Source organism: Mus musculus, chromosome 19, assembly GCF_000001635.26.
Source record: "Mus musculus strain C57BL/6J chromosome 19, GRCm38.p6 C57BL/6J".
Taxonomy (NCBI): Eukaryota; Metazoa; Chordata; class Mammalia; order Rodentia; family Muridae; genus Mus; species Mus musculus.
Window position 1 is genome coordinate 10,075,458 of NC_000085.6, and position 26,365 is coordinate 10,101,822.

The 26,365-nt window shown below is 48.3% G+C and overlaps 1 protein-coding gene across 1 annotated transcript in view; it reads right to left on the bottom strand.

Annotated features, from left to right (window-relative positions):
* The window catches only part of Fads2 (fatty acid desaturase 2), a 38,739-nt gene extending 12,693 nt beyond the window's left edge, over nucleotides 1–26,046 (bottom strand). Inside the window, exons 1-5 of the mRNA NM_019699.2 lie at nucleotides 25,766–26,046; nucleotides 16,284–16,394; nucleotides 13,451–13,648; nucleotides 13,245–13,346; nucleotides 7,108–7,233 (exon numbers count right to left, since the gene is read on the bottom strand). Coding sequence (NP_062673.1) covers nucleotides 7,108–7,233; nucleotides 13,245–13,346; nucleotides 13,451–13,648; nucleotides 16,284–16,394; nucleotides 25,766–25,972 — 744 coding nt within the window. The 5' untranslated portion in view covers nucleotides 25,973–26,046. The remainder of the gene's footprint in view (nucleotides 1–7,107; nucleotides 7,234–13,244; nucleotides 13,347–13,450; nucleotides 13,649–16,283; nucleotides 16,395–25,765) is intronic.
* Nucleotides 26,047–26,365: the final 319 nt, after the last annotated feature.

Genomic DNA, 26,365 nt, shown 5'->3' on the forward strand with positions numbered 1-26,365 from the left:
AGGGTGCACACTTGGCTTCTTTTCAGAAAGCTGGACTTAACCAACAGAGATATTTCCAAGGGCTGGCAAGCTGGTGGCCTGGATGGTAGTTCTACCATGACTTTGAGTATGTCATTTCCTTTCTGCCCTAGTGGTTCTAGTTACAAAATGTTGATGGCAGCTTCTGCCTCTCAGGTTAAATAAGGAGTAAGTGAGGTGAATGCCTGATACTCCTTGGGGTGCAGGTCCACAGACTCACTCAACAAGTTACTCTTCCTTCTCGCTGGGGGCTGCCAGGCCAAAATGTGGGGAACAGAGGCCTCTGCTCATCCCCTTTCCTGTCTAACCCAGGAAGTAAGTTTGGGAGACAGCACAATTAGAGGGGAGGGGGCCAGAAGGACAAATGGTACCTTCACCAACTAGTCAAGTGTGGCTTGTAGCCAGAGCCCAAGAGGGAGATGGTGGCACACACAGAATTGCTATTGAACGGGGACAGCTGAAGCCCACGGCTGGGGAACAGGCAAGAGCAGTGGGCAGGAAGTGTTGCCAGCCCTGGTAGCCAGTGTGACTAGCTTCTTCACCAGCCGCAGGCCATGTGTGGTAGTTAGTAATGAGTGTGAACTTGACAAGATCTGGAACCACTTTCTCTGTATGCCTGTGAGAGATTATTTAGATTAGGTTAATTGAGGTGAAGACCCCACTTACATGTGGGTGGCACCAACCCTTATGCTGAATATAAAACAGAAAGCAAGCTGAGCATAGCGTCCATTTCCACCTCATGACTATGTAAGCAATGAGGACCGCCAGTCTCCCGTTTCCTCTGCCATGCCTTCTCTACAATAGTGAAATGACTCCCCTGGAACTCTAAGCCAGAAGAAATCCTTTCTTCCTTCGATGGCTTCATGTTAGGTTTTTGCTTTTGTAGCACTGAGAAAAGTTCTTAATATATAAAATTAGTACCAAGAAGTATAGCCGTTGTGTCATAATCCTGACCAGGTGGCTGGTGATGCTTGGGACTGGCTTTTGGGAGGAATGTGGAGTTTGGATCTGTAAGCTTAAGAAGCCCTGAACTGCTGTAGGCTGGGCTTACTAGGCTGTTCTGCTGGGAAGATCGGGAGGCTGAAAGGAGTGAGGAGTGGGAGGGATGGCTCACGAGGTTTCAGAACAAGCAAGGACTCCTAAAGTAACTGGGTTATAGTCTGCTCGTGTGATCTTCTGGCGAAGAACCTGAGCACATTCTGCCCGTGTTCTGAGAACTTGTGTGACGCTGCATTAAAAAAAAAATGGGTTAATTAATGTGTTTGGTGGAGGAAGTCTCTGGTGACTGTCTGTGGCATGGTTCTTACTGTTCTTATCCAGATCTAGAGCAAAAAGAGTGATGGGGGAGGGGGTATTAGAAATGTGCATCTCAAACAAAGAAAAGGTTGTAGCTGACTCTCAACCTAATACAGAGGCTGAGACTGTAACCAGAGACTTTGGCTGTGACAGGGGCTGTGACTGTGACATGGGCTGTGACAGTGGCTGTGACTATGACAGGGGCTGTGACTGTGACAGTGGCTGTGACTGTGGTTGTGACTGTTCAGAGGGGTTGTGCCTGTGGCTATGACAGGGGCTGTGACTGTGGCTGTGACTATGACAGGGGCTGTGACTGTGACCGGGGCTGTGACTGTGACTGACTGTGACTGTGACATGGGCTGTGACTGTGGCTGTGATTATGACAGGGACTGTGACTATAACAGGGGCTGTGACTGTGGCTGTGACTATGACAGGGGCTGTGACTGTGACCGGGGCTGTGACTGTGACTGACTGTGACTGTGACATGGGCTGTGACTGTGGCTGTGATTATGACAGGGACTGTGACTGTGGTTGTGACTGTTCACAGGGGTTGTGCCTGTGGCTATGACAGGGGCTGTGACTGTAACAGGGGTTGTGATAGTGACAGGGGCTGAGACTGTAGCTGTGATACCCTCAGAGGGAAACTGAATGTACAAGGCGAGCCAGCTCAAGAGAGAGGCTGGGAGGTTTCCAGGCAACATTGCTGCAGTGGCAAGGCTACCTAAGTCCTCCAAGCCCAGACGATTCTGTCACAATCCCCAGATGCTACCAACGGAGCTTTAGATTTTGGTGTTTGCCATGCTGGGTATCACAGTTCTGCCCTGTTGCTGTGCCCATCCTCTGGGGATGTGGGTATTTGCTCTGTGCCGGTTTATGTTAGGAGCATGGAACTTGGGCTTTGATGTTACAGGTGTTCACAGTGAAGAGGCGGCCCGAGTCTCAGATGAGACGAGTGCACTTACACTTTAGAAAAGGATGCATTTTTCATATTTATGTATGTGTATATGTGCACATGTGTAAGTGAAGATACCCATGGAGGCCAGAAGAGGGTGTCAGATCCTCTGGAGCTGGAGTTACAGACAGCTGTGAGCTGCCCAACATGGCTGGCTAGGATCTGAACTCAGCTAGGAACTAGGTCTTCTAGAAGAGCAACAGTCCATTTTAACCAGCTCCTGCACTTATACTTATGAACAGTATTGAAACTGTTAAGACAATGGAAACTGTTGAAGTTGGACTGAACACATTTTGCCTGTGAGATGCCATGAGACAACAAGAACAAGCAGGGGGCGGGGGTTGCAACATAAAAAGGGGTGTGTTTGGGCATTAAGAGATGGCACTGCGACAGTTACTACTGATTATTAACTTGACAGGCTCCCTAGACTCACCAAGAAACATGGTGAGGGATTATCTTGATGAGGTGGACTGAGGTGGACTGACCTACACTAACTGTAGGCAGTGTTATTCCTCATGCTGGGGTCCTAAGCTGGATAAAATGGAGAAAGCAAGCAGAGCAAAGCTGAGCTGAGCATCCTCCTCTGTGCCCGACTGCAGATGCAGTGAAGGGCCAGCTCCCTACCGCCACGCCTTCCCTACCGCCACGCCTCCTCTTACTGCCATGGAGGGTATCGCCTTTAACTCTAAGTCCTAATAACCCTTCCTTCTTTAAATCAGGCATTTTGTGGCAGCAAGAAGAAAAATAAATGATACATCAGACCCAGGCAAGGTCGTGTTTCAGGTCTGAAATGAAGTGTCTGAGGAGTGACAAGGGCCTCCTTTGTCTGTCTAGGGCCGAGGGGCAGTTTGGCAGGAGTTGCCACAAGGTCGGTTGCTGCCACTGGGAACTGACAAAGGCATATACAGAGCAGTGAGCCACATGGCCTGAGCAGGCACTGGCAGGATGCTAGATGCTCATCCAAGTCTCCACGAAGAGAGCCACGTATGTCCTAGGAACTGCAGTAGGGACTGAAGGTCTGCTAGACACAGGGAGATAAGGAGAAAGCAATGTGTTTCCTAGGTGAGTGGAGAAGGAAGCCCTCAGGCAGGTAAGCTGCTAGCACTTCTAGGAGCACACTGGCTAGACTCTGAGGATAGTGACATAGCAAAGGGCTGGGGAAGCGAACAAGATTGTTGCACACACCACAGTTTAACTAGGCTGAGAGTTCACACCTAGGGCTGAGACCCCAAGCAGAAACGACACAGTGGTACCAGTAGAGAGACATTGGCCTCCTTATCTGTAAACGAGTATGGTTGATTGATTGTCTTCCACGTAGGCACAATGAGCCAGCCATCAACTGCATCCTGAATACTGGAGAAGCTTGGATATTGAAAGGCAACATGCACATTGAAAGAGGAGCATGCATGAAGTACTAAGCACAGCAGAAAGCTCTGTCCAGGCCGCACAGCCTGCCTCCTGAGAGAGGATCAACAGTCTAGAGCAGACACTGGGGTACAAGAGAGCTCAAGCTACTGTTTGGGAAGGGCAATGAAGCCCCTTAGTGGCTGAGGGCACTGACCGACTCCAGAGAATGTAAAAGCAGACTGTTTCACACCCAAATCCTACTGGGGAAAAATTACAAACTGAGGGCCACTGAGATGGCTCAGAGGCTAAAGGAAGTTGCTGCGAGGACTGATAACTTCATTACATCCCCAGAACCAACGCAGAGAACAGAACAGACTCCTACAAGTAGTCCTCTGACCTCATGCTGGGGCCCACACCCGAACACATGGACCACATGCCAATTAAATGCATCCGTGTAAAAACTGCCCCACCCCCACCCCAGGTTAAAAGCTGAGGTGTGAAGCCATAAAACACTGAAAATACTCTGTATGGAGAACTTTGCTAAACCGAAAAGAAACTGAATGCATACTGCCACATAAAACAAACTCAGAACGCCCTCCCAGAAATCATAAATATGACCAGATGGTGGAAGTCTGCTCTTAACATTTCTGTGAGTCAAATGCCCTTGTGGCTGGTCTGCTCTGGTCATCTACACTGAGATAAAGGCCTTGTCAGGAATCAATTCCTGTTGGGATGATTGGGGCTCTCTTGAGATGGGCTGGACTGTCACTTCAAGTAGAGACCAGGGCTCCTTTCAGCCAGCATGGTCTCTTGGGCACTTGCACAAAGTTAAACCAGAAACCCAGGAAACATGGGGTTTCTCTTGTGATCGTCTGAATGCCCGAGAGAGACTTTCTATGGTGATGCTAGCCGCCATCTTCAAATGCCACTGCCATTTGGATCAGCAACCTCCCACAATCTCCCTCCAAAAGCCAACATCCCAGCATTGGAGAAGTGGGATGGGACAGAATTCATCAGGTACTGTGCAGCTGGTCTACAGAGCTGGGAAGCCTGGCTTTCCTTTACTTGTTAGAAACTCAGGGCTGTGTGGTGAGAACCAACAGCTTTACTACAGGCATTAAGGAAGTCTTTGTCCTTGCTATCAAAAGACTTCTAAGTAATCAATGCTACTATCCAAACACTTCTAACCAAAGCTAACAAGCCATTTCCCAGAAGAGAAACAGAGACAGGTGTTGGGCAGAAAATAAAATCCCTGCCTAGCCAAAGTTCAGAACTGAGGCTGAGGTCCTGTGCACCTTGGATCAGACAGGGCTGCAAACCAGAATCGAGGGGGACAGACTCTCTTTTGTCTATGTCATAAGTCTTGGATGCCAACACAGCTAGGGTACTCTTTCTATGACCCTGTTGATTGAGAGTAAGTTTGTATTCTCTCATATCTGCTTGTTGAGGGCTCTGCTCTGCCCAGCGCTGTAATTTTCCTTCACAATACTGGCATTGAACCCAAGGCCTTGAGCATGCTGCGCAAGGACTTTGCCACTGAGCTACATCTACAGCTTGTCTTGTGTTCATCCTCAGCATATTATCTCCATCCAACACGCATGCGCGCACACACAGACACAGACACACAGACACAGACACACACAGACACAGACACAGACACAGACACACACACACACACACGGGTAGCTTTTTTCTCTTACTTTTTATAAATTAAACCCTAATATAAAGGCTCTAATTTTTAAAAATTCCCCTGTAGCCTCTTTAAAAGACAATATCTTGTTATGCAGACCAGGCTGGCATCAAATTCACAGTAATTCTTCCCAGTGTCCTGATGTCTGAGATTAGAGACATATACAACCATGCCTGGACTGAACACATTCTTTAAATGCAATGAGGGTGCTTTATTTAACTTGCTTATAGAGTTGTTTGTTTGCTTATTGATTGATTGATTGATTAATCTAATGTGTTTAGATATTTTTTTGCCTGTGTGTGTGCCTGTGCACTACTCGAATGCCTGGAGAGCCCAGAAAGGGTGTAGGACCCTCTGGGACTAGAGCTGCCAATGGTTGTGAGCTGCTTTGTGCAGGCACTGAGAATCAAACCGGGACCCTCTAAAAGAGAGGCCAGTATTCTTAAGTTCTGAGCCGCCTCTCCAGCCATACTATATATTTTTAAAATTAGTATTTTTTAAAATTAATATTTTTAACCCCTCATTTGTGTGTGTGTGTGTGTGTGTGTGTGTGTGTGTGTCACAGTGCATAGTGCATGTGCAGAGGTTGGAGGATAATTTAGGGGGTTTGCTTCTTTCCTTCCATCATCATGTGGGTCCTAGGGATGAAACTCAGATTATCAGCCCTGGCAGCCACCCTGCTTGGTCCTTTATTTTGTTTTTGACATTTGACTTTGAAAAGAGTCTCATTATCTAGACCCAAGTTAAGCTAGAATTTGAAATCCTCCTGCCTCTATGTCCTATTACCATGCCTGGCTGCGTGTACTTTTACTAAGTGATGGTATGGAGCATCAGAGGGGGAGAGTGACAGGACTCAGTGGTAGAACATGTGCTTACCACGTGACAGGCACTGAGTCTGAACCCATTTCCCCCAAAGAGGGAAATTAAAATCAGTAGCACTGTCAAATGAAATAATGTCATGCTGTAAGATACAAACAGGTAGAATACTGTACAGTCCCCAAGAAGATGACTCAGTCTTCCTGGACTTGTGGAACAAGGTCTGCATTAAGAGAAGCAGAGAGCTGCAGAATAGAAGGTGTGCTTCATTTCTAGTGTTTTTGTTTTGTATAGTTTTTTAAAAACATGATATATGCATGTTCACTTGCAAACAGAAGGTTTTGAGGGCTGAAGTCAAGGCTTGGCGGCAGGCACTTACAAAGCTATCTGGCGTCTCATTAACAGTGGTTACTTACTCTTGGGTCCATAAACCCTGATGTTGAGAGGTTAAGACACTAAGTATATATTTCTATACTGCGTCAATGTTTGTACCAAGTAGGTCCTATATTTATAATAAAAAGTAAAATGATACTAGAGAAAGTGTGGGTAAATAGAAGGAAGTGTCCTAGCAGCCAAAGATCTGAAGGCTTGTCCTGGCCTAACTGGTAAATGACCAGACCTTCATACTATCACTTCCTGTCTGTTCGAGCCTTGCTTTCTCATCTGCTTAAACAGGCTGCTGCTCTCCAGATAATGCTTCCTCCACATGAGCTGGCCCATTAGACCTATCCTGGAGGCCTAGAATTTTGCCTTCCTGAAACATTTGACCCACTTTCCTGTGGGCCGGAGGGACATGCTGAGAGGCTCAGAGGCTGTGTCCAGTACTCTGGAGGAAAGGCACTCTATGTAGATTGCAGCTGGGATAACTTGAGACGACTAGGAAAGGATTCTTCTGGGTGGCAGAAGGTGCTGACATCCCAGTGGCATGCTGAGCCTACAGGACTCCTTCCCTCCTCCCATGACACCTCCTAATCAACACGATTCATACCTCAAGGGGCTGCCACTCGCCAAGGACAAACACATGCAGGCTCTTTATGTCCGGGTCCTTGTGGAAGATGTTGGGCTTGGCATGGTGTTGGAAATGTCGGTGGTTCCACCAGTTGGCTGAGGCACCCTGTAAGGGGAGAGGAGTTAGGAGAGCCACAGAGACCAGTGACCCAGTGATGGGCCCTGATGGGAACCAGGTCCTGGTACCCACACCACCAATAGCCAGCTTCCCCATCACACATGGGGTTTGTGCCTGGAGTCCCTGGAACTCAGACTATAACTCTGCCACACACTTCTGAGCCCAGAGTACTGTTCAGTTCTGAAAGAAGTCCAGTCACTTCTCCAGCCTCAGTTTTCCCAGGACTGACCAAGGAGAAAGCACTTCAGAAAGAGTGAAGTAATCTCTACCAGGGGCCAGCAATTTCCTTCCTGACTTGTGGGCCAAGGAAACTAGGGTATTTACACACACACACACACACACACACACACACACACACACACACAGACACATACACACACACTCAAAGAAGAATTCTCAAAAATAGTCAGGACAGGAACAACTCAAATGTCCACGAACCAAAAATACAATGTGATATCCTTACAACAGAATGGTTTAGGCAAACTATAAAAAGGAATGGACTGGGTCAGTAAGAGGGCTCAGTGAGTAAAGGTGCCTGCCACAAAGCCTGACACCCTGGGTTCAATCCCTGGGACTGACTCATGGTAAAAAGAGAGAACGGACCCCTGAAAGTTGTCCTTGGACCTCTACATACATGCTATGGTGCCCCTTCCCCTAAATAATAAATACATAAATAAATGTAAAAAAGCTTTTCTGTCAGAAGACAATAGGCCCCTAACACACGATATAAGCACAGATGATCCTAGAAACACCACACAAAGCAAAAGAAGCTGAGAAAAGAAAAAGCAAAAAAAACCACAAAATTCTACTCCTCATGATCTCAGTGATGTGAAGCCCGGTGGAAGACACAGTTGGTGGCCCAGGTATCCCTGGTCAGTGAGCAGTGAAGAGGAGACAGGACTGGGGTACGCGGCTAAGTGGCTATGATTTGTGGGGGTTTAAGCTGTGGGTGATAACGATGCTCTAAAATTGTAGGCCAGAGGTGTTAATGGAATCTTCTGCAAGCTTGAAATGGGCAAATGGCCCTCCGTGTATCTTATATATATATCAACACCACTATTTTATCCAAATGTTTCCCAAGGATCAAAGGCCTTTGTGTATCACCTGAAACTGCCAGAGGAAAATACAGGGAAACACTTCAAAGTCTATTTTTCTGAAGGGGCTTGGCAAGAACGAGACAGAATGGGAGACAACCTTTGTTGGCTATTCATCAGACAGAAGTTACAGCCAGAATGCATAAAAAGGCTACAATATGAGACATCAAGAGAATAATCCATTCAATAGGTAGACAGATGAATTTATGAGTCTGTTGTCAGAGAAGCAAGTATAAACGGCCCATCTATGGAAAAAACACTCACCATCCTCAGCAACAGAGGAAACGCAAGTCACCACTATTCTGAGACTCCATCTCATCCCTGCCAAAATAGTCACCATCAAGGAGACAAACAACAGCCTCTTGCACAGATATGGCAGGTGTGCCACTTGGTCTTCATGTGGGTCCCCAACAACTGGTGTGTGGGCTGTCCCTGAATCTGTTGCAGGTCTGTGAATCCCCTTCCCCTAACCAGGCCGCCTTGTCTGGCTTCGGTGGGAGAGGACAGACCTAGCCCTGCAGTGACTTGATGTGCCAGGGTGAAGTGATACCAGGGGAGCCTCTGGCTTCTCAGAGGAAAAGGGGAGGAGGGAATGGGGGAAGGAGCAGTGGGGGGAGGGAGTAGGCGGAGGAGGGATGCATACTTGGATGTAAAGTGAATAAATAAACTAATGAGAAAAAGAAAACAAACAACAAATTCTCATGAAGGTGTGTGTTAGGGTGGGGGTGGGAATGTAGGTTAGTCTAGCCAGTAGAGAAAAGAGCATAAAGATTCGAAAAAAAAAAACTAAAATAAAAAGTACTACATGATCCAACGCTACCATTCCTGAGATAAATATCAGCACATGATACTCGTGTTCATTGAAGCGCTACTAGGAACAGCCAAGAACCCCTGTAAACCCAGAACTTGAAAGGGAGAGACAGGAAGATCGGGGGTTCAAATAAATAAGTATGAGTTACGGAGTCTGCCCGGGCACCTTTCAGTGGGTGAATGGATAAAGGAAAATATGATATATACTCAACAGAGTATGATTCAGTCCTGAAGAATGAAATTATGTCATTTTCAGGAAAAGGAACAAAAACAGAGATCATGTAAGTGAAATAAGCCACACATTTTTCTCTCAGACATGGACTCCAGATTTTAAAATAAAGATATTAAGGTAAAGTGAGACCATCTGGGAAGGAGTGAGACCGGAAGGAGAAGAGAAGCCAACACTAGGAGGTGGTAGAGGGTGAGTATGAATGGCGTCTCCTACACATGGGAGAAAATGCCCGATAAAATCTAGTATTTCCTACAAGTCACAATGCTGAAAAGTTAACATAAGCCTACAAAGAAAGGAGGGAAGAAAAGAAAAAGAAAGAAGAGAGAGAGAATAGTTGAGTGTGGAGGGGATCCTAAGTGTTGGGGGAGTTGGGGGGAGTGTATCTCAGTTGATATAGTTCTTGCCTGCCCTGAGCCCCTTCCAATAAATGTGGTCTGATAGCCAGGGAAAAGCCAATATTTAGATGACACTGTGGTCCCACGATACAGGAAAAGGGGATCTTTGTATTAATTGGAATGCCACAGGCTACTACTCTATCACTTGTTCTCAAAGCCTTCCCCAGAGGTGTGTCACTCAACAAAGTTGCTAAGTGGTCCAAGCAAGACTCAGGTCTTTTCTTCCCCTTCAGCAGGTGAAACGGTGGCCCATGGCCGGCTCTGACCATCTGTGAGCAGGTCTATTTGCTCAAAACAAGCTTCTCACTTGTGGAGTGTTTTGGAGAGCATGGATGGAGATAGTTAGGAACAGCTGTGGTCTCTGCAGCGACCTCTGGCCCCTGTGTGCAGCAGGCTTCAAAATCCCTCACAGCAAAGAGCAGCATGTCAGAGTGTGGGAAAGGTCCCAGGCTTACGGAGTCAAATGATGTGTTTACATCCGAAAGCCAGAAGGAACACAATTGCCAAGAAAAGCATCAGAAGGAAAAGTCCCCGACAGCGACACTGAGGAACGAGGATGTTAACAAGCCAGCGGACAGCCCACCAACCTAGAGATATTTGTGAGATGAGGAGTGAAAGTCATGGAGATGGGACACAAACTTTGGACTAGGCACCAGGATATTTTGGTGGTTTATGCTGTCTTCGTCACTAGGCAAAGCCCTACCAATCAGCAATTCCTCCTCCATGGCACAACGGTGCCTCATCTACCGGAGGAGCAACGATCAGCCTTCCGTGTTCTCAGAATGAAGACTGAATGAATGGTATCTGCTCCAAGCCTGCTGGGCTGGGCCCAGGGGAGACGGTGGTGAGCCGAGAGAGGATGTGACTATCTGGGCCAGGCTGCCTTGGCCTCTCATATCCTAGCACTGGGTCACGGAGTGCAGCAGCAGCACACCTGGCAAGAAGTCTCCTTAGCAGAGCTGCAGCCAGCAGAGCTGGGCAGTCATAGCATGGCCTGGGGCATGAGAAACATCATGCACTCCAGCAGATGCACCTATGATCCTTTCAACATCCACGCTGGCGTTCATCTTGTTTTCAAGTGAGACACTTAGATATTTTCAATTACTTTATCTTATATCTAAATGGAGGTCTGGCCAAAGGATTGGAGTCATAGCTTGGTGGTAGAGCACCTACCCAGCATGAGCAAGGCCCTGGCTTCCTTCAATCCTCAGCATCACCAAGTTTTTTTTTTCTTAATAAAGGAAAGGCATAATTTTTTTTGTTTTGATATAAATAAAATACTTTTAACAGACTTCAATTTTTGAACATTTTATATTTTGGTGTCCTGGAGTTAAAAGGATTGCTCATTTAAGAAATGATATGTCAAGGCTGGGCATGGCAATGTGTGCAGTGAATCCCAGAACTCGGGAAACAGAGGCAGGCAGGTGGGCCTCCATGAATTTGAGGCCAATCTGACCTATGTGGTGGTGTTGGGGAGGTTAGAGAGAGAGAGAGAGAGAGAGAGAGAACACCACCACATATTATAGATATAGGAGTGCATGTTTGTTTTTTGAGAGAGGGTCTCATTTAGCCCAGGCTGGCCCTAAACTTGTTATGTAGCATAGTATGGCTTCCAGCTTCTGACCTTCCTTCCCCAGATCCTGGGTGCTGGGATCATCTGTGTGCACCACACCCAGTTTATATGGTGCTGGGAATGAACCCAGGGCTTCAAGATACTCAACAAGCATTCTACCAACTGAGCTACATCCCCAGTTCCCAGCGTTCCAATTTTACCAGCAAAGGTTTCTATAAGGAAGCCAGCCCTCTGTCCTGCCCTTGTTTGTCTGATATAAGAGCCATGTTTCAAGCTGTCCATCAAGGACACAAGACCTTGAGCAGAAAAGGCCCTCAGGACCCTGCCAGGACCTGGAAACAGAACACAGTCTATCTTTGTCTATGGCCTGGGGAGCACAGGGGTAGTGAGTAAAATGTTTCTTTCCTACGGAGAGGAGGATTTTAAGCCACAGAGTGCAGTGCAGAATGAAACAATGCACTGTGTGTTTCCCCTCTTGAGGTTCTGGGAAGAGTCCAGGTTCCCAGCCTTCGAGGCTCAGGTCCAGGTAAACTGTTAGCTGGGAACTCATCGCTGGCTCACCCATAATCCAACCCACAGCTGGCCAGCCAAGGGTGCAGTGGGGGGGGGGGGCACAGAGTGGAGATTTTTAACCTGGAAACAGGACCCTTCCCCAGCTGAGGGCAGGTGGGTAATATTAGGGACCCAGCGTTTCTGAGGAAGCAATAGCACTGACTGTGGGAAGCACTAGGGTTTGCTTGAGAGAGTATGTTACGGTTGGAATATGGCACATCACCACGAACTTGCGGGTTGAATCCGCAGTCCCACACGGACGACACTGCTTCAGCAGATGGTGGGAAGAAGTATTCAGTGCAAGGAGGGATACCTTGGAAAGTTCGGTCTGCACCCTGGACCCTTTCTTCCTCCCTGGCTCCTTCCTGCTTGCCTTGAGCTAAGTGGCTTCTGCCACATGCTTCTACCAGCAGGGTTACCATGGGCCCAGAATTAACAGAGCTGGGGACTATGGAGTGACACTTTTGAAACCACAAGCTACTGAAAGAAGTCTTCCTTCTCCTATGTTGCTTTTCCAAGTAGAGGGGCACCAGTCAGCTCAGCTCAAGGTCACCGGCAAGGTTGGCTTTACGGACTCGCCTAACTTTAACACTTCTCTCCATGGGTCATGGCCTCGTGAGCATTTTAATCAACTTGCCCTTTGGTTTAATTAAGTATTACCTAATGTGATGTCACTACTAAAATGACAGTAGAGGTGATTTGCCATTCCTGATTTATAATGGCCTTGGATTCTGAAGCAGCAAGCCACAGCCATTAACCAACTGTCACCCTATACTGTCTTCTGTTGCTAAGCCGTGAGGTTTGGTGTATGAAGTTACATACATTTTAAACATGGGATATTTTCTATTTACAGAGAGACATTCTAATGGGATGGTCACTCAGGCTGCTGCTGATACACACACACACACACACACACACACACACACACCATCCCTCAGACTCTCCTTTCCTTCCCTTCCCTTTCCTTCCTTTTCTTTCCTTCTTTTATTGTTCGTGACCACTGAGCTATCTCTCCAGCCCCAAGTCCTCTCCCAAGTCCACATGTGTGCACATGTGGCTACATGTTTGAGGGGAGGCTTGAGTGTATGCACATGCACACGGAGACTGGACAATCTTAGGTAGCATCCTCAGGAACACTATCCACCTACTTTGAGACAGGGCTCGGAGCTCAGCAAGTAGTCCAAACTGCATGGCCATTGAACCCCACGGCTCCCCCTGTGAGTGCCTCCCCAGTGCTGGGGTTCCAAGCATGGCCAGCATTGGTACACATGCTGTGGGTATCAAACTCAGGTTCTCCCAAGAGATTTACTGCCCAAGCCATCCCCCTTAGCCCCAACACCTACCTTTAAGTGGCCAATGACAAACTTGTGGACAACGTGGTTCCATATGGATTTCTTATAGACAGAAAGGTGGCCATAGTCATGTTGCAGCCATCCAGCTTGGGCCTAGGGAAAGAGGGCTGTGAATGTCACTGCAGCATCAGCAAACAGCCAGGAGGGATCTGAGAGGTGGGGATGTTCAAATGATGCTCAGGGATGTCAGGCCTCACCTGAGAGGTAGCGAGGACAAAGGCTGTGACGAGGGTAGGAATCCAGCCAGTGCCGAAGTACGAGAGGATGAACCAGGCAAGGCTTTCCATGACGATGATGTGGGACAGGAGGAGAAAGAAGAACAGGTGGTTGGTTTTGAAGAGGTTCATGTCCTCAGCAGTCTTCTTCAGGGCCCTGAAGTCCTCGGTGATCTGAGACTGTTGAGCAAGGGCACAGAAGACAATGAGCCCCGAGACCTTCCAAGGGGACATGTGATCGAGCACGGTACACACTACAGCTGTGGCAAGCACCTTGAACTCTGTGTGAGCCCAGCTACTAGGTCCTGCAGTGGTTACCATTACCACAGCCATAATGCATCAGGGTGAGTGGCAGAAGAGTCGGACCTGAATCACACTGAGTGAATTAAGTCAGTCTCAGAAAGGCAACTAGCTTGTGCTTTCTCTCAGTTCCCTTGTGGATTCGAGACTTCATGCACATATGACATCTTTTATGTACAGGTGACGCTAACGTAGAAGTGAAGCTGTATGGCGACAAACAGAACTAACAGGGCTAGAGAGATGACTCAGCAGTTAAGAGCACTGGCTGCTCTTCCATAGGACCAGGGTTTGATTCCCAGCATCCCGATGGTGGCTCTCAACTGTCTATAACTCTAGTCACAGGGGCATACAACACCCTTTTCTGTGCTTCCAAGGGCACTGGATGCATGTGATGCAAAGACATACATGCAGGCATTACATTCAAACACAGAAAATAAAAATAAAGCTTAAAAAATGTAAGGGACTAAAGGAGGGCTTAGGAAGAGAGTGGAGGGATATGGGATAAGACCTAAGTACACTGTGTATATACAAGTATGTATGTGTGGAAATGGCCTCCTATAACTGTAGTGATAATTGCTATAATTAATAATAAGTAGCATGTACCTTCTCCATCAATGTTCTCAGGGGCATTATTTACAAAGGACTCGGAACCAGAGAAATGGCTCCGTGGTTAAGAGTGAGTGCAGCTCTTATAGGGGGCTGGTGCTGTTCCCGGCACCCATGTAGGGCCACTCACAGCTGCCTATAATTCTAGCTCCGGGGCCTGATGCCCTCTTTGGGTCTCCATGGACACCCACATGTACATGTTCTCTCTCTCTCTCTCTCCCTCTCTCTCCTCCCCGCCTCTCTCTCTCACACACACACTAATGTTTTAGTAAGTTTACAATTTTGTGTTAGGCTGCAGGTTGACTATGCCTGATTGTGGTCTACATATATGACAGACTGTTCAGCCTTAAAAACAAAGGAAAGTTTGGCATGTCAGTACACTGTGTGTTCTAAAATGGGTAAGGTTTATGCTAAATGAAATAGGCCAGTTATAAAAGGACAAAAGCTTGCATGAAGCTGTTGGAATGAAACCCATTATTCTGTATAATCAGTATATACAAGCTGCCAGATGAGGCAGTGCACACCTGCAGTCCCACACTTGAGAGGGTGAAAGCAGGATTGGGAGTTAAAGGCTAGCCTGAGCTACATGAGACCCTATATCAAAACAACAAAGAAAACCAAAACGGTAAAAATATTCTCTAATAAAATTTTGTAAAGGATAATAAATGCAGTATGATTTCTTATGAGGTGCCTGGCGGAGTTAAATGCTTAGAGTCAGTAGAACGGTAGTTGGCAGGGGCCGAAGGGAGTGAGGAGATGGTGGGAAGGGCACAGAACGTCAGTTGGAGATGATGTCAACGTTCTAGAACTGGGTGGTAGGGATGGTTTGGCAACAGTGCGAGTGCTGTGCGTTCCACTGAACACCACACCTCGGGAGAGAGCCCTTTCGTCTTTTCCCACCTGACTGTGCAGGCGCAGACAGGGTCCAACTCAGAGGCCTCTGAGTGCCGAGCACAGCAGCCAGGGAGGCAGACTGTCCTCGATGGAGGACCAGCCAAGAATCCAGGCCAGGAAAATGCCTCTGTCCTGCCTAGCTTTGTTGAGGTCCTGAGGTAGAAGCTAATAAAGTATTACTCCAGCTCAGACAGGGAGCAAGAGGGACTGGCCTGGTCTGGTTTCCCCCAGGAAGCTTCTCTGCTCTGGATGGCAGGCAGAAGTGCCATCTTTCTAGGACAGGCAAGGGTGATGGCGGCCCACCGTCTCTTGCTGGCACACATAGTATGCCTGTTAAAGGGGAAAATACCTCAGCTCTGATACCATAGTGTGTCTCCTAGGACTTAACCACTCCACCCTCCAAGATGCCAACGGGCTCAGGATGCCAGGATGGGTACTCTCAGCCTTGCTTAGGGCCAGGAGATGCCTAGGCTCCACTAGAAGGGTGACTCTGGTAGGGAAAGGTAAGCATTGGGTGAAGGGGAAGGGAAGGGCTCTCCAAGGTCAGAGAAACTCTAAAGCAAGCTGTTCTACACAACTCCATCATGCAAGCCAGGTCTGGTACACAGGCTGCTTCACCACTCAGCCTGGAAGTTCTCTTTGCAGACCTTTGAAGCGCAGCACTTAGTGGGGTGCCTGACTCAGTGACAAATGGCCACTCTTTCTCAAAGCGATTCGTTCCAAAGCAGCCACACTTATCAACAGTTGATACTGCCTTGCTGTTTCTGCCCTTTCTTAGATGGTAGCACACTGACATTTGACAACTTTGTGAAAATAAGAGGAGCAAAAGGACCAGTTGGGAGAGAGGGGGTGCTACTGTCACCCAGCTGGTGGCTCTCAGGGGATGCTCTGAGGTCCTCCCTGACCTAGTTCCTTAGGGCTTCCTCCTGGACTGGCTCAAGGACTCTCCTGCCACAGCCCTGACCCCTACCATCCCGCCTCATCCCACCTCATCAATGTTACAAGTCCCACTCACGCTTTTGCCACGGTCCAGGCTGGGCTCCTCTGGGGCCAGCTCACCAATCAGCAGGGGCTTCAAGAACTTGCCCACGAAGTCCAGGTCCAGATGGAAGGCACGGAAGGCATCCTGGGAAACAGAGAAGCAGTTTGTAAGGCTGAACCTCAAACCTCTGCTGGTTTCTCCCATTCTAGGGGAGAGGGCATTTAGCAGCAGCTCTAGTCTCTGCTCAGACAGCAAGTGGGGCTTCCCACCACCCAGTGGCAAATGCTTACTCCAGACTCCACCCCAGGACATATTCCTAGTGCAGGACTCCAGCAGCAAACGGTAACCACCCTGAGCCTCTGTACTGGCGCCAGGCCTACTGAGCTGGTCAAGGGTTTGTGGACAGAGGGGTCTCCAGGGAGAGCAGATAGGCACAGGACTCAGAGAAGACAGCCCTGTCCTGCTCCTGAGCTGAGTGTCTTTCATAGCGCACAAACTACACTACCTACCACCCCAGAGATGTCCTCTTCCACAAGGCCACAATTATCAGGGAAGAGATAAAGACTCAGTGAAGGGGTTTAACTCAGTGATAAAAAAAACACTTGCCCGGCATGTGTGAGGCACCCAGCTTGGTCCCTAACACCTAGAAAATGACCGCAGCATGGAAAATATGCTTAGATGACATGAAACAACAAGAGGAAAAAAATAGCATGGAATTATGTAAAAGAATTCCTGGAAAATCTGGCACAGGGTGTCATGGATTAAAACTCTTACTGAAGACACGGGTTGCACCTTACTTTATTTTCACTAGTTTGCAAACCTTCCGTAACATTACTATGATGTTTTGCATTTTAATCGCTCTCATTCCGGAGATGAAGTGGAAACATACTTAATTCTGGCAACATTAGAAATGCACCGAAGAATAAAAAAAGACAAATAGGGGCTGGAGAGATGGCTCAGTGGTTAAAAGCACCGACTGCTCTTCCAGAGGTCCTGAGTTCAAATCTCAGCACTCACATAGTGGCTCACAACCATCCGTAATGAGATCTGTCGCTCCTCTGGTGTGCCTGAAGACAGCTACAGTGTATTTACATATAGTAATAAATAAATGTTTTTTTTTAAAGACAATCATCACATGGGAAGACCGTCAATGCTAATATTATAGTATTTCTACCAGCTTTTCTACACAGTACATATATAACAAAAATTGTCTCTACAAATTCAAGCATCTCTCCGAGGTGGTCTGCACCAGGTCCCCAGGATGTATAATTGGAAGCTTCACATTATTCCGCCTCCCACCACCTCATCCAAAATGAAGCACTGAAAGATTGAGCTGAACAAGCCATATGGTACCAGGAAAAACCACCAGAGAAATCAACATAACGAGGCAGAGAGAGGTGTGAGTGTGGGGACACGCCTCTGAATGCAGACATATAAACCACACCCTTTCACTGGAAAGGTTCCTGTTTGGAGGAAATAGAAAAGGTACACACGAGTTTTGAGAGGTAGATGTCAAAATCAAAATGGGCATTGGGCTTTTGATCCAACTGGGATTATTAATTTTTTAAGAGCAGGGCCTCTTATCAATCAGACTGACCCGTAGGTTCATATGTCATCAAACATATGTGGTCAAAGAGTTGAACTTTAATCCCCCTGCTTCAACATCCCAAGTGCTTGGATCGCAGGCATGCATCACCATGTCTGGTTTATGCACTGCTGGGGACTAAATTGAGGAGCATGCTAGGCAAACGGTTTGCAGGACGAACTTCAGCTCTGGCCTCTAATGTGATAGAGGTATTACGGTTATCACAGAGCACTCTTATTCCTGGGAGAAGATGCTGCAACTTTTCGCTGTTTTACTTTAAAAATAGATTCATTTCTTTTATGTGTATGAGCATTTTGCCTGCATGTACGTATGTACACCATGTGTGTGCCTGGGGCAAAGAAGGTCAGAAGAGAGCATCAGATTCCTTGAAACTGCAGTTACAGATGGTTCTTGGCCACCAAATGGGTGCTGGGAATTGAACTCAGGTCCTCTGGAAGACCCGACAGTGCTCTTAACTACTGAACCCTCTCTCTCAGCCTGTTTTACTTTAAAACTTTTTTTGTATGTATGTATGTATGTATGTATGTATGTATGTATTGTGTTTGTGTGCGTGTATGTGTGTGTGCATGCATACCCAGCAGATGTGGAAGTCAGAGGACAATGTGTGAGTTGTGCATTCTCTCCTACTGCCACATGGGTCCCAGGGACTGAAGTCAGGTCATCAGGCTTGGCATCAAGTGGCTCAACTGATGATTCGTCTTGCCTACCCTGGTTTGCTCTTTTGAGACAGTGCATCATGTCACTCATACTGGCCTCAAACTGATGTAGCCAAGGTTGGCCTGGAAACGCTGATCCTCTTGCCTCGACCTTCTGAGTGCTGGGATTGATGGCATGCACTATCAAACAACTTAATTTCAAAAGAAAACTGTCTTCACATACAGAGAAAGCAAATGAGATTAAACATTACTATTAGTGACTCCTGGTTCAGAAGAGACAGTATTTCTTTATCTTTCAACCTTTACATTTGGAAAGAGGTTCACATCTCTGATAACCCCAGCAAGGCCATTGTATATGAACCTGCAAAGTAACATTTTGTACAAGAGAACAATGGGCAGAGTTTAGTACAAACAGAATCTCCCCTGGCTGAATGGAAAAGGTGAGATTAAATCACAGGGTCAGATCAAAACCAAGGGTCTTTTCATAGAGAGAAGCCTGTTGTCCAAGGAGGCTCAGGAAGACTGTGAGGAGGAAGGATCAGTTCTGTGAGCCCCAGGCTCAGGCTTCTTTACACAACAACACCAACACCACACACACACAAAGCAAAACTCAGAAGAAAGTCCAGCAAGAGCTGCCAATGGCAGGGTCCCCTCCCCACAGACAAGAAGCTCCCTATAAATTTCCTCTCCACTTGTTTGGTGGAGGCTAGCAAGTGCCTTATTCACCTTAGCTCTTTCAGATCACTCTCACGCACACACCCGTCCTGGATGCCCCCAGCTAATGGCAAAATGAGAGCCCTGTCACTCCTCAGCCATTTGCACAGGTCTCTGGGACAACCTCAGCTCCCTGAAATCAGGTGAGGCACACAGTCACAGGCCAGGCAAAGCCCTTCATCTCTTCAAAGTCCCCAGGCAGTGAGGTTCTGAAGGCTAGGGAGTGCAGCCAGACTGCCATCCAGTCCAACTGCCTCAGGGAGTGGCTTTCCTTTGTGCCTCTTATCAGCTGCTCCTTGGAACCAGCTTACTGTCCTGGCTGACTTATTAGCTTCCAGAACGGGCTCTTTAATACATCAAGTTTCTTCCCACACCTGTGCTAGAGATGTGGCGCCTGCTTCAATGTTACCTTCAAGGAATTTTTTTTCTCAGCCACGGGTCTGAAAACAGCCCTTTCTAGCCTTAGGCTTCTCAGGGACACTGCTGATCGCTCCTCTTCATACTCATGTCAGGATCACAAACCAGGAGGTCAGGGAGACGGCTCCGTGGACTAAGTGCTTGCCATGCAAATATAAGGGCTGGCATTGGAACCCCCAACATGCACATAAAATTCAACCTGTCTGTAAAACCAGCACCAAGGTGGATCCCTATAGCAATCTGGCGAGTTAGACTAGCCGATTGATTCATCAAGATCCCGGTTAAGAGCGACAGACATCCTGCCTCAGTAAATAAAGTACACAGAGATAGTGGGAGGTATTGGATACCAACTTCTGGCCTCTACAAGTACATGCACACACATGCAGTCATACATACATGTGAACATAGCACATTTGAACATACACACGCGCATATCACAAACTTTGGGACAGAAATTGCCTGGTGTGCCTGATGCTGTGTGTGGGTTAATCCCCAGCATGGCATAAGACAGGTGTGGGGGTAGAAACAGAAGGGTCAGAAATTTAAGCTGTTCTCAGCTACAAGGTGAGTTTGAGGCCAGCCTCAAACATGAAATCCAGTCTCAAAAAACAAACACACAAAACTGCACAAATTGGGTGGCATATTCATCGTAAATCCTATCACCTGACACCTAGAGATGAAAGGATCGCATCTAGCCTGTGGTGACCACACCTGCTTCACAAGACAAGGCTCAGAGAAACCCAGGGCCCAGTGGCTGTGAACCCTCTAATCCAGGATATGTTTCCATCCTGCCGTCCAGTATAGACTCTGCTGTCTGTCATTTTATACAACCCGATCAATACTTCTGGAACATGGAGCTCTTCATCACTATAGGCACTCACACTTCTGGCTGGTTTTCTGGCAGCTGTCACACTGCACAGGTGAGACAGCAAGCCAGGCGGGTGGCCTGTGTCATCAGCCTGTTTTCCCAGCTCTGGGAGGTGAGTCGTTTTGTTGTTGCCTTTCTTTTGCGCAGTACTAGGAATGGAACCCTGAGCTTTCACAAGCTAACAAGCACTATACCACCCTAGCTTTTCAGGTCCTGCTTCATTGATAAGAAGAGACCTAGGTTGGTAACCTCACTTGTCCATGGTCACACCCCAGGAACTGAGTGGGCAGAGCCTGGGCTAGATGGCTGACCATCAATTTTTCTGCTGTTAAGACGAAGACCTCCCTTGAAATGAACTTTCTCTTCTTGGGGAATTGTTCACTTCACTTGTCACTGCTTCAAGGGGTCATAGCTGCACCTGAACACTATTAACTCCGAAGTGCTGTCTGGCTACAGGGATGTCAGGTTGCAGAGTAGGCCTTAGTACAAGGCAAGACTGGGCCAACCCAAATGATGATTTTGGAACAAGAGTTAGAAGCAGGCTCTCTTTCTCTGACAGGGAGAGAAGCCAAAGTCTTTCTAGGAAGCAAGCCAAGACATGGGGAAAGAGGTGGCAAACAGGTGCAGGGGACCTGAGCAGGTACCCAGTGGGGTCAGGCCCAGACCCGTAAGCACTGTTTGTTCTCAGCTGTCATGGTGGTGACTTCTCTAGGCACAGCTTCCCTGCCCCTGCCACCTCTGGGCAGAACTCACTGTTCTGCCCTTGCACAGACCCTAGGGTACCAAAACCTGTTTCTGACTGTGCCCAGGCTCTCTTGCACAGCAAAGCCATAAGTTAACTTTCCACATCTGGGAATTTAGCCCAGGATTTAAGAAATCCAGGCTCAATAAATAAGGATGCATGATGATCCATGCAGCAATCCACGATTCTTTGACGATTGCTCAAAGCAGGAAGAGAATCAGGAGGGACCTGGGGATTTATAGGTAGAGATTAAAAAGATGGCAGCCACGGAAGATACTGACTTCTGAGTTACTTTTAGCAGCACATAGGTACAGACAGAGCAGAAAGTCCACTGGTCCTGCCCCCTCCAAGGAGAAGAGGCTGAGGAGTACTCTGTGGCCCGTGAACTCCTTGGCTAGCACGGGATGTGTGGACTTCCCTGGCTGCACAGGAAGTAAATCCCCACAGAGGCAGACTGGGCCTGAGAGCATGATGCCATTTCTCCCCTTTCCGTTTTCATGGACATGTGCGTAAATGTTTTTGCACGTGTGCATGTGCATACTTGTGCATGCGTGCGGAGGCCCACAGAATTGATGTTGAGAATCATCTTCGATTGCTTCTCCACTTTATCCATCAAGGCAGGCTTCACAGTCAAACTCAGAGTTCACCGGCATGCTTAGTCTTGCTAGCCAGCTTGTTCTGGGGATCCTACCCCTCTGCACTCAGGGGCTAGAATTGCAAGTCAGCTACTACCCCATCCGGTATGTTATGGGATCTGAGTTTCACTCTCACTAACAAGCATAACTACTAAGCCCTAAGCCATCTCCACAATCCAACGCCATTTGCATTTTATTAGAGCCGTTACAGGAGATGCTGGGGCTGGGTATGGAGGTTGTCTCTCACCAAACTATGATGGGCAGGAATCAGATGGCTCTCACTCGGCAGGGGGGGGGGGGGGCGCTGCCCTTCAGGCCTAGAAAATACCGATGCTCCTGCTCTGTCTACAGGGACACAATTCCAACAATTCCATTTCTTCAATTGCTGCTTATTCACGGAAACATTATAGGAGCAGCTCAAAGATGGAACCCACCTCTGGTCCCCTTTGTCTTTTTTATTTTTTTTGATTCTAAGAGGTAAGAAAGAAAGGCAGATGGGCCAAAAAGCATAGACAAAACCGGATAGGCTGGAGAACAGGCGGGAGTCTGGAGGTGGAGAATCCAGGTTGAAGCAAGGAAAACTAAGGAGGAACAGTCCAGTAGAGGAGGCCACTGTCTGTGAATTATTCATCTTTGTGTTGAGGCCCTGATGCGAGCCCAGCTCAGAGCCATGGAGACGCTCAATGAATGTTTCATGAGCTCTTGCTGAAGATGAAAAGTCACAAGTGGGCTCATTTTGTACTGCCTAGACTCCCGAGAAAAGTGCAAACACTGGCTTGGGGCATGGGTGACAGTTCTTTGTGCCTACAGCAAATCTAAGACAGAAAAAGCTCTGGGGGGACCAGCAGGAAATGACTAAAGATATAGAAAAATAAGAAGAGGGAGATGGAGAGAGGAAGGTAAGGCTGCAGCGAGTGCTGCCAGCAGATCCCGACTATGACTGAACACCACCTGACCAGGATTTCTGAGCCTCAGGACAGGACAGCGGCAAGGCTAACCTGGGAATTAAATGAGATAGTATATACCAATCTCATGGGTTTGTGAACTGCAAAACTCACACTGTTTATTTTCAGCAATGGAATCTCACTAGGGTACCAGGCTGGCCTCAAAACTTAGGATTCAAATAATCCTCTTGCTCCAGTCTTCTGCGTATCTGGGACTCTGAGCACATGCCACTTAGGTGGCTTTTAGTACAAGTGAGGCCAGGGTCTGACTACAGAAGGATCAAGTAACAACAGCTCCATCCTTCTAGAGAAGAAGTGAGCACTTCTGAGGTTTTTTTTTTTTTTCTTCCTTCAGGAACAGAAAATTCTTGACTGATATCCTAGATTGACCTCAAAATGGGCCTCCTTGGCTTCTGGCCTCACCTTCCAGCCTCTTGTCAGCATATCACAGATATCCTTTGAGTGGTAACAAATGAAAGGGCTCTAGGGATCCAGCCTCTATCTGCTGAACAGTCCGTCCCCAAACCTGACAGTCCATTCTCATCACCCTTCTCAAGAAGGCAAGACCCCTAAGCGGCAAAGTTCCCTGAGAAACAGCCTGGGGAGGGGTCCCCACATCTCGTGGAGCTCCCTTTGAAGATCTCCTAGTTGTCCAAGGCCTTCTGCCAATCTGATCTCAGTTTAAGAAGAAACAGGGGGATGCCAAAGAAAACCTCACGGCTCTTTCTACACTGATCTCCAACTCTGTCTCCATCAAGTGTGTTTTGTGTCTTATTTGGGAAGACAGTAAGCTTTCATGTCGTGTCATCAAATGAGCTTGCTCCGTTTCTCTGCGAGTACTTTACATGCTAGCTGTTTTGTTCCTCTCATGTCTGTCTGGGGCTCACTGTTTACAGCAAGCTTTGCCACACTCATCTTATTGGAATAGATGAGGGATTGGGGGTGGCGGTGTGTGTGTGTGTGTGTGTGTGTGTGTGTGTGTGTGTGTGTGTGTCCACTAAGTGATTCTCTGCAACAAGCCCAGGGATCACATCTGCGGCCTACCCTGACTCCCACCTTACCTTTCTTATCATGGGACAATTAACATCCCAGACACCAGACTCAGAACCAATGAAAATGACACAGGAAATGTGGAAGAGGACATAAGGCTTTCAGAACATAAGAGCAAGCCATCCAGGTATCTGCTGGGTTAGATCTGAACATAGACATTTGGAGAAAACTGAGTCAGGGAAACCCTAAGAATTTCCAAAACAAGGATGAAATACGTCTGGCTTCTTAAATAAACTATAAAGTTCAAGGCTGTTGTTGGGCTGAGCTTCCACACAAGAAAACCCACTTATCACACAATATGGAATAATCGGATCAAACCAATCACATTTGTTGTTTTACTTTTTAGGAAACTTTTTGGTAAGAGCCTGGAAAGGGGAGGAGTCGTCTGCAATTCACCTACAGATTCATGCACACACCAGCACCCGAAACAGTGGAAAGATCCCCCAGATAGGGGCTGGGAAGTTTTCTCCCTGGGAAACCAAGGTCTTCTCTGGTTGTGAGGCGGTCCAAGAGAGCTAGGACACTCAAGGAATGTGAAAAGCTTACACTCTCCTAAGGTCTGGTTAGCATCGCCAGCCCCATGGGCATAATTAAGCAGGCTCCACAAGCAAGGAAAATAGTCTTTAGGCAGTATGAATGTGGCCAGTTCTCTCCTCAATCTGGAGTAAGATTGCATCCTGTTCACCAAAGCCTCCAGTCCATTGATTAGGGTATGGCTACCTAGGCTGATCTCAAAAAGAAAAGACATGGAAGGTAAGAATTGAAACTATCAAACTTGCACAAGAAAAGCCCACACTCAAGTCAGCATCCTGGACTTTGATGTGGAGTGCGGTCTGATAAGTTTATCCCTCTTCTCAGCCTCCTCCCACTCGTCTTTCCCAAGCTCTCTCCAGCTACATCTTTTCCTCTGCTTTCAGCCCACCAAGAAAGGTGCCAAGAAAGGTCTGGCTTTCCTCTTTGACTTTGTTTCTCCTCTTACCCACCTGACTACACAATCACTTTATGGTTGGGGGTGGGGCCAGGCACGGTATGGGGTACTGTGCAATATAGGATAGCCTCCGTTCCACAGAGGTCTCAGAGACTTCAACAACCTCCATGAGTGCAAGAGGGGAAGGGTGATCCTGGCAGGATCTAAAAACAGAGGGCCATTGAGTTGAATGTCCGATAGTAACCCCAGAGGCAGATGGACCTGTTGCCAAGCCAGTCTTAGATTCACCTTCTAGATCCCCTGCGGACCTGAATTTTGCAAAATCCAGCCCGTTCGCCTTCCACCAATTCCCCACCAGGATTTCCCAGAAGGCTGGCACTTGGAGTGAGTCGGGATAATCCTCGGGAGCGTGGGAATCTGAACTACTAGGAAGTCTCTGTCGGGCAGCCATTGTGGACCTTCTTAGACAGGAGTCCAAGCAGGAGCGAGTCCTGGCCAGGAACCAGCTTTCCTTCTCCGCCCCCTGGTCTGGCAGGAGAGTCCCACATATGGCTGCCCGCTCTCAGGCTCCTCTCCCCGGCGCCCAAGGGTGGCCATCTTCCACTTGGGGAGCGCCGAACACGAAGGCTGGAGCGCCCCCTTTGGAGAGTCCCAGGCTCCGGCTGGAACAGCGCGCAGTATGCGCTGTGAACATGCACCGGGCACAGTTTACCACTGATGGGACTTCCACAGAGGTGCTAAGGCCTGGCGTCCAAAAGGCTCGGCCAAAGTCTGCCCAGTTGACCCAGAGGAGAACGATTCCAGGAGGGAGGTGAGGGCAGTTGGTACACTTTCTTTCCCTGCTGAACGTCCTGCGCTCCTTTAAGAACCGGGGATCTGTTTGGCGCCCAGGGACCCCGGGCTCCTGACACCAGCCTGCAGCAGACAAGAGTGGCTGGCACCCCCAGACTCTTACCGTAGCATCTTCTCCCGAATAGTGTCCGATGACACGGTGGCCCCCCGGGTGCCGCTGGGACCATTTGGTAACGTTGTAGACCTTGCGGTCGATGACGAGCCACCGGTCGGTGCGCAGGTTGTGCTTCTGAATCTCCTCCCAACGGAAGGTGGGCATCGGAGCCTGGCGCTCGGTGCTCCCCTCTCCCTGGTTACCTCCCTTCCCCATGCTGCCAGTCTACCCGGATGCCCCGTGCGCTACGGCCTCCGGGCGCCCGCGGCTCGCAACACCGACGGTCCCTCTCCTGGCCGCAGTGTGCGGTCGGCGCCCTCCTCGCTTTCGGCTTTTGTCTTCTACTCCTCCTCCCACCGTGCCTCCTCCCCTCGCTTTCGCTCCTCCTCGCCTTCACTAGCTAGCCAGTACCCCTGCCTTCCCTCAGGAGTACCCCTGGCTTCCCAGTGCCCCCAAGCGGTCCCCTTCCTCCGCCCACCCTAGGCCCGCCTGCTGTGGACTTTTGCCTCCGGTGAAAACTCCAGGATAGCTCAGGGCCTCGCTGCCTCCTCCCCCCACCCCTCTGGCTCCCCCCGTTCCCGGCTCCGCATCCTCCCGAGTTCCCCGCCA